The sequence below is a fragment of the Garra rufa genome, chromosome 25 (genome assembly GCF_049309525.1).
Source record: "Garra rufa chromosome 25, GarRuf1.0, whole genome shotgun sequence".
In the NCBI taxonomy this organism is placed as follows: domain Eukaryota; kingdom Metazoa; phylum Chordata; class Actinopteri; order Cypriniformes; family Cyprinidae; genus Garra; species Garra rufa.
In genome coordinates, this window is record NC_133385.1 from 28,559,299 (window position 1) to 28,571,083 (window position 11,785).

At 36.6% G+C, this 11,785-nt stretch overlaps 2 protein-coding genes across 3 annotated transcripts in view; one reads left to right on the forward strand and one right to left on the reverse strand.

Moving 5' to 3' along the window:
- Positions 1-2,587: 2,587 nt before the first annotated feature.
- islr2 (immunoglobulin superfamily containing leucine-rich repeat 2) lies at positions 2,588-6,226 on the forward strand. The gene is made up of 2 exons (XM_073831941.1): positions 2,588-2,837; positions 3,245-6,226. Exon 2 carries the CDS (start codon positions 3,254-3,256, stop codon positions 5,390-5,392), a length of 2,139 nt encoding a protein of 712 aa, XP_073688042.1. The 5' UTR covers positions 2,588-2,837; positions 3,245-3,253; the 3' UTR covers positions 5,393-6,226.
- A 606-nt stretch (positions 6,227-6,832) lies between these two features.
- Positions 6,833-11,785, reverse strand: part of stra6 (signaling receptor and transporter of retinol STRA6) — a 38,999-nt gene continuing 34,046 nt past the window's right edge. For both annotated transcript variants that reach the window (XM_073831815.1, XM_073831814.1), the window contains one exon: positions 6,833-7,795. In XM_073831815.1, the coding sequence (XP_073687916.1) occupies positions 7,542-7,795 (254 nt within the window). In that variant the 3' untranslated portion in view covers positions 6,833-7,541. The remainder of the gene's footprint in view (positions 7,796-11,785) is intronic.

Sequence of the window (11,785 nt, forward strand, 5' to 3'; positions counted from 1 at the left end):
CAGCTTATGAAAACAATATTAAAAACATTTTTATATTTTATTCCATTGTTGTTTTTAAAAAGTGAAGTTCAAAAAAAATTATTTTACATTTTCTTTATAAATTATGAAATTTTATGTAAAAGACTGGTTTTAACTATACACTCCTACATTTATGATTAGGAAATATTTATGTGTCACTGTCTTTCATAGCTACACGGTGAGTATATAGGCCCTATAATTTGGAGGTAAATGTGTTCAAAAGTATGAAAAATCTGTGTGTAATTTTAAGGAGCGTCACTACCGAACACCATTTTTCTATAATTTAAACACTTTTTTGGGAGCTATTCCATAACATTTAGTTTTTGTATGTGTACAGCTGTTCAGAGCTGTGCTAGCTAACCATGTGCAGATTAGCATCTTTGAGCTAGCTAGGGCACTTCTAGAAGGGGACGCCATTTGTAGGGACGTTCCAAACGAAAGTGAGCAACTTAATCCCTTCACGAAGGGCCCTTCCAGAAGGCCGTTAGCGAAGGGAACATTCCATGGTCACTTCACGGAAGTGATTTCCGTTAGTGATCACGTTTGCGCAGCGTTGTCAAGGTAACATTTCGTCAGTCATTCCCTTCGCCAAGGGAGTTCCAAACGGTTAAAAGAGACAGAAATGCCCTACTCCCTTAAAAGAACTCACTTCAAAGGGATCTGCCCTTCGGAGGGAGTAGGGCGTAGGGATGCGCACTTCCATTTGGAATTTGCCCAATGACATGTTTTGGTCATGACAAAGGGGAACACATAATCCTTTATTTGGGGAAAAGAAATTTTTTTTTAGTACAGTTATGCACATTTTTGTATTTTAGTATGTTTAGTAGTGTTTTAGTATGTTAAAATTCTGTAATGGGATGTGGACGCTACCAAAACATTACTGTCACTACCGAAAATGTGCAGTCACAACCAAAACATAGGATGTTTTGTCAAAAATAAATTATACTGAAATATCAACTAAGATGTTAATTGTTAGTTCAATGTATATTCAAACTAATGAATCCTTACGTTTGAAATCAGCCTTTTACAAAGAAAAAATGGATTCAAAATACTACAAATCTCATAAATCACACTTGAAATATTGTTAAAATTGTAATTGTTATTGATGTTCCTCTTAAAACTTTTTAATAAAATAGCAAAAATGTATATTTACAAGGTAGATAAGCTAAATCTTAGGTCAATATAACTCTTCTAATTCAATTATTATTACTGTGTTTCGGTAGTGACAAATTTGGGGAGAGGACAAATATTCTAAAACTTGAAACTGAAAATACAATATGAGAACTGACTGCACAATTACTAGAAAATGTGTACCTTGGATATTATACAATTTGCATACATACAAAATGTGTGTAATAATACATTTTTTTCAAGATGTTTCTAACTCTGACTTTCTGACCAATTCTGTATATGTGTGAATGTTCATGTTGCATGTTTTCTAGTTGATACATTTATTATAGTGGTAAATATGAAATTAAAAGTTGATGCTTTCGACTGTATTTTCACATGCTGTGGGTGTGGGAGAATCTTTTTCTTCTTCTTGTAAAGTTCAAAGTTTTTGATCTGTGTGTTTATAGGCTACCAGACTTGTCCTTAAACGTTTACATCTGAATGTGATCTGAACATATTACTTTTATGTGTCTGATGTTATGTATTATTACAATAAATCATCAGAAAAGTACAGAAAAACAATTAAAGGCCATGTGCCTTAAAAACAGCTTATGTTTTGATTGAAATGAAGGAACTCCGGTATCTGCTCAAATGAATACTGCAGCCTAACAACAGCAAAAATGTCAGAGGCATATAAAATGACCACTAGATGGCAGCAAATAAAAAGGTTTCGTGGGTCACCACCGCAAACCGCAACAAGATAAAAGGCGATGAAGAGACATAAACAAGGGTTGTGTCCTTCAAAGTCAAGTGTATTCAGATTTTCATTGTATTTCGTTTAGTAAGATCGAGGCTCCTTCCAGATCTGTCAACAAATAAACAACTTTCACTGTAAAGTCACTAAAAATTAGTACAAGCAGAAAATTCAGCTGTTGCTGAGCGCCATCACGTTGTCATTGTTAAAGCAGCTCAGTTCACTTGTTTATTTCTTTTTTTAATGCCAACTGCTTTGCTCATAGCAGCAAATTTCCAATCATTTATACGATTGTCTGTTTCTTTTAAACAGACAAGAATAAGCCTGGTCATTAGACAAAATTAGCAGAGTTCCTTTTAGTCATTCTGCTCTGTTTTCATTTTTTGAAATCTGAAATAAATTAAGAATATTTATGACTAACTTCCTTTGTTTAATAATGGGCGTTTTTTCCATCTAAGAAAATACTAACCTGTAAAATTTATACAGAAAATACATAGTTAATACATGGAAAAAGTATCATCGGTAATACTCGCATCGAAAAGATAAACAAGGTTATAGGTCATGTGATATAGGCTAAATTATCAACTGTATCTAAATTATGAATAACCTTCATCTGGACGGCAAACTCCCTATGGCTTCAATGCGGAATTGAAGGGAGAGGCTGCGCGTTCACAAACCCTCCCCTTCCACTGTGGAGGCGGGAGCGCGCAGTGAATTCTGTCCGAACTCAAACGCGAGGAGAAAACAGCCTCTGGACTGCTCAGCTTCACACGGAGACTAAAATGTATCATGTGCCGTCTGCTAACCAAAACAACAGAAATTTCCACCGGGATATAAAATGCTGCATCATGTTTTGGGATAATTTGACATCTGAGCATTAAATATATTATTTTTACATTTCACCAAGTGTCGTGTTGACTGAAATCCACGGGAGTGTTAGGAATATCACTTACAGGTAAGGAAATATGAGAAACTGTAAAAGTGTATTTCGTCTTGAAACTTTGTGCGAATGTCTAGAAGTTTAAAACGTTCACAAAACAAACGTCTCATTAAAAAGTGAAAAGCGTTTTCAGAACGCTGGACAGCGCGTCCAAGCGTTCCGTTCTCGAGTCTTTGCGGTAATACAGCAGGGCGCTTCGGGGATGTCCGATGTTTTTTGTTTCCTCTTATTCATCTCGAATAGTTGAACACACACAAAAAAAGATGAGAGATAATATAAAACAATTTGGTTTTGGTTACTTTGTGCATGACTGAATAATGTCAGTTTGCGTTATAACTTTATATGACTCCTACATTTGTTTTCCAGCATGAAAAAAAAAAAAATCATTTGTACTAATCTGCACCTTCATGTGTGCTTGGCAGGTGCTGAAAATGGCAACCAAATACCTGATGCTTATTGCCTTGGGAACTGCAGTGATTGGCAGTGCGCACAGTTGCCCTGAGCAGTGCAAATGCTCAGATAAAATGAACCACCAGTTTACAGATTGTGCCTACAAAGACCTTCTGGAAATACCTGTGGGCTTGCCATCCAATGTGACCACCCTGAGTCTTTCAGCGAACAAGATTAAAGTGCTGAAATCCAAAAACTTTATAAATGTGACCCAGGTGACCTCTCTTTGGTTGGCTCACAATGAAATCGTCACCGTCGAGCGGGGCACCTTTGCTCTGTTGATCCAGCTGAAAAATTTGGATATTAGCTACAACAAAATCGTGCATTTTCCATGGGAGGACTTGAGCAATCTCACTGCCCTGCAGCTGTTGAAGATGAACAATAATGAGATGGTCAGTATCCCCAAGGATACTTTCGCCAACCTGAAGGAACTGCGTTCGGTGCGTATTAACAATAACAAGTTTACCACCATTGTACAAGGAACGTTTGATGCTTTGGTCTCCATGTCGCACCTCCAAATCTTTCATAACCCTTTCACCTGCTCTTGCAACCTTGAGTGGCTCAGGGACTGGATCATCAAATCCTCAATCTCCATTCCTGAGCAAAACAACATCGTCTGCGAAGCTCCCTCTCACCTGAAAGGTACTCAGGTCACTAGCATGCCCAAAATGGACTGCAAGGCTCCGACAGTGTCCATCACATATCAGCCAAACATAGAGAAAACTGAACTCTATGAGGGATATATGGTCATGCTTTACTGTGAAACAAAAGGAACCCCAAAACCTGAGGTCACATGGGAGATATATGCTGGAAACCAGCTAATTACATTTCCTTTACCGGCTGTTGTTGAAAAAGTTGAGGTTCCGGTTAACGGGCCACCTACAAACACCAGGTTCCTTGTGTTTCAAAACGGCACTTTGATCATTCCTCGCATTAGCAAGAAGGAAGATGGAAACTACACCTGCTCTGCCATTAATGACGTGGGGAAAGCTGAGCGCTTGGTGAGACTTGTTGTTGCGAGCACTAAAAAGCACGCTATCAATTCCATGCTGGACCCAAAAGCGTCCAGCCATTTACCAGAAGACAAACTTGGTTCAAAAGGCTCCAAAAATAGCGTTATTAGCATGTGGCCTAAATCTGAGGAAAAGACAAAGAGCCTTCCAACTGGAACATCTCTCATTACGGTGGATAAAGAGCAAGTTGAAGAAGGAACCGATACTTTGCCATTTGCCGGCAAATGCGGAATAAACGATGGCACGCAGTATATCTCCAACCATGCTTTTAACCTCAGCTTGGATGAACTCAAACAATACACGTTTGATTTCGGAGTTATTGCTTTGGAGGTTTCCGAAACTGAGGCGAAAGTTCAGCTCAATCCTTTCCAGATGGCGAACGCGAAGTCAAACATTCACCTCAGCCAACAACAAGACCTCCAAACTGTGAATAAGGAGCCTTTTAGTCTTTTCCAGACCTCCACCAAAAAGTCACCCCTGGATATGTTGTACCTTTGCGTCAGTACTGGCAATGGACATTCAGTAGTGCAATGGTCCAAGATCGAGGAGGGCGTCAATGCCTATCGTTTCCAGGGCCTCAAGCCAGGCACTAATTACACCCTGTGCCTCACCTATGGGGGCCAGGACTGTCAAGTCCAAGTGGTCTTCACAACTAGAAAGAAAATCCCATCTTTGCTAATTATAGTGGTCGTTAGCATATTTTTGCTAGCGTTGGCAACCGTTCCCCTGCTGGGCGCCACCTGCTGCCATTTACTCTACAAGTATCAAGGAAAGACCTACAAGTTGATTATGAAGACGCAAAACCCAGATCAGATGGAAAAGCAAATAGCGACGGATTTCGACCCTAGGGCGTCTTTTGTGGGATCTGAGAAGAACTTCAACCCGAGTGAACTTGGAGAAGAAGAAGGGGATGTTGATGGCGAGGAGGGAGATGGAGAAGGTGAGGACGTCGAGGGAAGCGTGGTGACCGAGTCTATTCCTGAATCACAATCCAAAACGCAGGAGGATTTTGAAGCTGGATCCGAGTATAGCGATCGGTTGCCGCTCGGGGCTGAAGCGGTAAACATATCTGCGGAGATCAACGGTAATTACAAACAACCCCGTTGAGATGTTTGCTATTCCTTTACTCTCAAACACAAGGTGAATACGGACTGTCATCTCACGTAACACAGACGCGCGAAAAACGCGCGCTCATTTTTACCTCAGTAAGTTAGCAGTGCTTGCGATGAGTGTTCATTATTACAAATAGAGTTAAGATATATCGAGTGGACCGGACTTAAATGGACAAATCTATCTTAAAAAAACCTCATAAAACAATTAACTTTAGCACGGATATCGTCTCAAGTAGCATTCATTTTAAGTCATCGAAGTACGTTATTGTATAGTGGACAGCGCGCTTCTGAGGGGAAAATAAAATCACCCTAAAATCACCCTGTTACTCTTTCTCACAGCATGTGCGTGTCTGGAAAACCAACCAGGTCACCTTGAGAAAAAAAAAACAACGTTTGTCAAGTGTAATGTGGGATCCCAAAATGTGTGATTTTTGATCTCTTTGCCAACGGGTGCTTAAAAAATATCTCTCGCCTTTATGAACAGACCTTTATGAACGTGTCTTTTCTTCTCTTTGAGATAGCCTACTTGTTCGTGGCATGTCACACAAAAGTATTTTCCAGTGTGTTTTATTAGGATACTATAGAGTGTAGATATTAAATGTCGATTTGTGATGTAAGCCAGGTAACCTGAGAAGATGTTCTCTCTTTTTTTATATAAATATAATGGTCCGTTTTTACCATCCGTCAAAACGACATCGAGTGTCCAGTAAATTGACGCATAGTGGCTTGTTTTGTGTCCAACTGTCCAATGATGTTGTTCAAATACTCTCAAACCTTTTAAAGATTTTGATATGATTTTATGTACGTGACCTTAATAAAATATCAAACGAAGAAATGTCTTGGACATTGTTTGAAAACGCAGAACAGTGTTTTTATGAATGGGGACAAGCTATTGAAATTGCACATATCAGTAGATATGTAAAATCAAGTCCGTTCGCTGGATATACGATGGAAAGGGAAGGTCTTGTGAGGAAGAGCTCGGGTACAAACATTTGAACATATATGTTTTTGCTTTTATTTTAATTTGCAAAATTAATAGACTCGAATAATGTATGATACATTTAGTTTTTTGTTTTTCTGAAACGAATATTTCAAAACAACTACATAAAAAGTCTGAATATAGGATAAATTAACGAAATTGTGTTTTATACATTTAAATACAATACAGTGCGTAATAGCGCTTATTTTTCGTTATGGGCATTGTAATGAAGACTATTTTGTAGAACAAAAATGATGCGATTGCGGACAGATGCGCTTTCTCAACATCTGTCTAGTCATATTTATTTTAAATATTCGTGAATCATACGTTTGAGTTTCTTTAATCGCTGCACTGAAAAACTAACATACTTGTGATTTAAATTGCCTTTATTTGGTTACATTCAAATATAAAATCATGCGTTTTACGCGACGAAGGAGATGACACCATTTCCCTTAATCAACACAGTGAACATACTTTTATTTATAATATTTATTTTCAATCACAATTATGCCATAGGGAGCAGAACAAGACGTAATAGAAGGAAATATCAAAATTAAGTGTCGATGTAACAGTGAGACAGATTGTATTCGTATTTTGTCATACAATTGTAAAACAATTACAGTAGATGCTGTCTTTATGAAAACAGACACAGATTAACCCATAATGGACATTATTGGTTTCATCTATGATAAGAAGCTTCTCACCACCGAGTGCAAAAATGAAGACACTGAGTGGAAATGAATAATTCGTCAATTTGCAAAAGAGCAGAACCTGTACATTCATAAATAGTCACACATACTAACCTCGCATCAAGCGGTTAGATGGGAGTTCAGTGCCAAACTAAATTTCCTGATAGGCTAAGTCCAAAATGGAAAGATGGTCTCACACACACGCAACAAAAGACACAATCCATCCATCCATCCATCCATGCATCCACACACATGTGCAAAGGATCCGTTAACTACGACTGCATGAAGTTCTTCCTGAGGCACTGAGCTGTAAGTGCACTTAGCTAAAACACATGTGCTTCTCTGCTACACCAAAGCAAATAATACTATCATCAATATCTGGCCAGCAGCCATTAAGTATGAAGAGACTTTGGGGGGGGGGGGGGGGGGGGGGCAGGGAGGGCAGATCTCCTTCTCCACATGGTGATGTTCAGTCCTCAATTGTTGGTGGCGGCGCTTTCTGCCTCTTTGCTGGGCTCCTTGATGTTGTCTTCCTTTTTGCTGCCCTCCTTGGAGGTCCGGTTGAGGGCTCCGTTGATGAAGCTTTCAGAGCTCTGGCGCTGGAAGTGTTTCCTGGTGCCCACCAAGGACGGGTTGTTGACCAGTGTGTAGAGGAGCTGCCAGTGCGCTCGTGCCCTCTTGGCGTTGGACACCTTGTTCTGCTTCTTCTCTTGCTGGACCAGTTGAATACCTTAAAATGTTGAACATGTAAGAAAGAGGTTTAACCAACATGTAGATAAAGCTTAGTCAGTTTCACTAAATGTATCTGTAAATGACAAGAAAAAAAAAATCAATCATCAGACTGACAGGTAAGTCATCTTTTTGGTTCATCTATTAAAAGAACCGGATTACAAGAATAATAAGGCTTGCTTGCCACACTGTATATTTTGATTTACAAAAAAAAAAAAAAAAAAAAACACATTTGAGCGTTCTGTTTATGATTCACTAAAAAGAACCGGCTCATAAGAGTCATTGGTAAAATTATTTGTTTATGATTCACTACAAAGAACCGGCTCATGAGAATCATTAGTTCAGAAATAAGAGTCCATTGGTAGAATTATCTGTTTAGGATTCACTACAAAGAACCGACTCATAAAGAGTCATTCGTTCAGAAATCAGAGCCCACTGATATAATTATTTGTTTATGATTCACTGCAAAGAACCGATTCGTAAGAGTTCATTCTTTCGGAATCGAACTCCACATGCACTGTCTGTTTATGATTTACTGAAAAGAATTAGCTCATATTCATTTGTTCGGAAATTGAACGGTATGTTTATCATAAAGAATCATTCATTCGGGAAAGGAGGTGAAGTGAGGCCAAGTATGGTGACCCATACTAGGAATTTGTGCTCTGCATTTAACCCATCCAAGTGCGCACACACACAGTAGTGAACACCGTGAACACACACCCGGAGCAGTGGGAATCAGAGTCCACTGGTATAATTATTTGTTTATGATTCACTGCAAAGAACTGGCCCGTAAGAGTCATTCATTCGTAATTCACACTCCACTGGCGCTGTCTGTTTATGATTCACTACAAAGAACCGGCTGACGAGAATGATTCGTTCGGAAGTCGAACTCCACTAGCGGGGTCTGTTTATGATTCTCTAAAAAGAACCGACTCACTAGAGTCATTCGTTGGAAGTCGACCTCCAATAGAATAGTGCTGTCTGTTTATGATTTACAAAAAAGAACCGGTTCGTGAAGAGTCATTCGTTCGTAAATCGAACTCCACTAGCCTGTCTGTTTGATTTACTACAAAGAACCGACTCATTAGAGTCATTCGTTCGGAAGTCGAACTCCACTAGCGCGATCTGTTTATGATTCACTACAAAGAACTGACTCATTAGAGTCATTCGTTCATAATTCGAACACTATAGCCTGTCTGTTTATGATTCACTAAAAAGAACCGGCCAGTCATTTGTTCGCAAATCGCACTCCATTAGCATTCTATTTATGATTCAGTAAAAAAAAAAAAAAAACGAGTCATTTGTTCGTAAATCGCTCTCCACTAGCGCGGTCTATGATTTAAAATCATAGACAAGCGGAGAGCGATTTACGAACAAGTGACTTTTAGTGATTCGGTTCTTTGTAAATAATTTACTACAAAGAACCGACTCATTCGTTTGAACCTTGAACTCCAGAAGCACGGTCTGTTTATGGTTCACTAAAAAAGAACCGACATATAAAGAGTCATTTGTTCGGAAATCAAAACTTAGTAGCGCAGTGTGTTTATAATTCACTACAAAAAAAAAAAAAAAAATCATTCGTTCATAAGTAAGAAACGGCTTATAAGAGTCATTCGTTCGGAAATCAAACCTGCAGTAACGCAGTTTATGACTCACTGCAAAAAACGGCTCCTCAGTTTGTGATTTGGACTTCAATCATTTGTTCGGAAAATGCACTATACTGGTCGCGCTGTATAGCCTACTTGGATTCATTATAAAGAACCGGCTCATAAGAGACATTAAGCTCGAAAGTCAAACTCAAATAGTGCGGTCTTATTTTTAATCGCATTACATGATGCAATAGAGACTGGGAACATATTCATAACGCACATTTCTTTTGACGTAGCGCCGAAGAATCAGCACCAGTGCAGCAAATTTAAAAAAGCTTTTAAACAAGTTTCCAAATTCTTAAAAAAAAGAAACAAAAAAAGGCACTTAATGCAAACAAAATGTCGTCCATATTAGGTTAACAAAAAGCGCTACTTTACAGTGCTGCAACACAAAACCACAACATCACAGTTGGAACAAAGGCAATGTGCAATTACCATATACAGAGTGTAAAAACTATGAGTCACACACATATAAAACACTCAATTACCAAGCTGAGTGTGTGTGTAACCTACCAGTTTTGACAGTTCCCCTCAGATGATAATTAATATTGTATGCAAATACAACATTTTGAATGCGACAAGCATTCGTATATCTGTAGGTGTAAAATCAACAAAAGATAGGGCTGTTTACTGTTGAAAATACACCATCTGCTGCCTATCATCTTGTAAACACTGGTAGATCTGACTTTGACTTGAGAAGACATACACATTAAGCTCTAATTTGATCTCCGCTCTGCTAAATGAAAGCAGATGAGCAGTGTGAAGTGTGAATGCGCATAGGATGTTCACACTATGGACTCGTCCGTGTCTCTCTGACAGATCTGATTGAGCAGCAGCAGGGCTGGGGTGAGTTATTGCACATCAGGGCCCAATATCTCCTGACAAATGTAATGATTGCGGGAACGCTCGCCTGCTGCGTGCAGGGCACCACGATGAATCAATTATTCCAAAAACAAGGCCAACCAACCGTCTCTGCATACAGACATGAATCACCCAAGAGAAATCAGACAGATCAATATGAATCTCAGCTTCAGTCAGAGATCTGACACAGATGATCTAACATCATTTTGCACTGCTTTCTGTTTTGAAATGCATTTAACGTAGATGAGTTTAATCTGTTCCGTTAAACTCTGTGTACTGGGAGTTCAATCTGTTTGCACAAAATATGGTGCACGGCGAGTTATTAATAATATTTTTATATATCAATATTATAACAAGAATATATTATTTAATATAACAAAATATTTTAAAAGGTTATTAATTATACATTTAAAAAATATTTTATTTTAATTAAAAATACATTAAAGATATTTTGTCATTTGACAATATAATACATTTTTTTTAAATATATCTATACATGTACATTTGTATATATTTATAATATATAAAATATTTTATATAAAAATATTTTAAAAGTTTATTTATTAATCATACATTTAAAAAATATATTTAATTGAATATATAACACACACACACACACACACACACACACACACACACACATATATAAAAAACAATATTTTAGGAATGTATTGCTTTAACAAATATATTCACAATACTTTTCAGATGTATAACTAGGTTATCAATTAATTACTACAATTAGTTGTAGCATTTTATAATTTTTGTTTTGTTTAATAATTATGGTAGTTACACATATAGTACATATAATATAAAAGATTTGTTTATATACCAATATTATAATAATGAAACAGTATTTTATAACAAAAACATTTTAAAAGGTTATTTAATCATACATTTAAATTTAATTTTTTTATTACATGGTAATCAGTTAAAAATGATATTTTGTCATTTGACAATATTATATATATATATATATATATATATATATATATATATATATATATATATAGCCTATATTTACACATATAACATGTTATTAATTAATACACATTTTTGTATATACACACCATTATATATAACTAGCCTATGTTTTTATATAGTTAAAATGACATATCTACATACTTTATTTATTATTATTAAATTTTTAGAATACATTTTATATACCTTTATACATATATGTTATGAATTTTTCCAAATATAAGATATATATAATTTTTTATATATTATTTATTATTATTATTATTATTGTTTTTATAGTTATGTGACTAGCTGTGTTATAAATTATTGTTGACAATATTACAATAAAAATGTTTTACTTTTTTCATGGTTATGAATTATTACCAAAATAATATTTTATCATTACTAGTGATTTGTTTTTATATTTATGTAATTAGCTGTTATAAATTATTATAATAGTGTCATTATAATAGCTTATATTTTCTTATAATTTTTGTTTTTTAGAATAAATTTTTTTAGAATTA

What these genes read in the sequence shown, in the direction of transcription:
- islr2 (XM_073831941.1), top strand. Translation starts at nt 3,254, where the DNA reads ATGGCAACCAAATACCTGATGCTTATTGCCTTGGGAACTGCAGTGATT.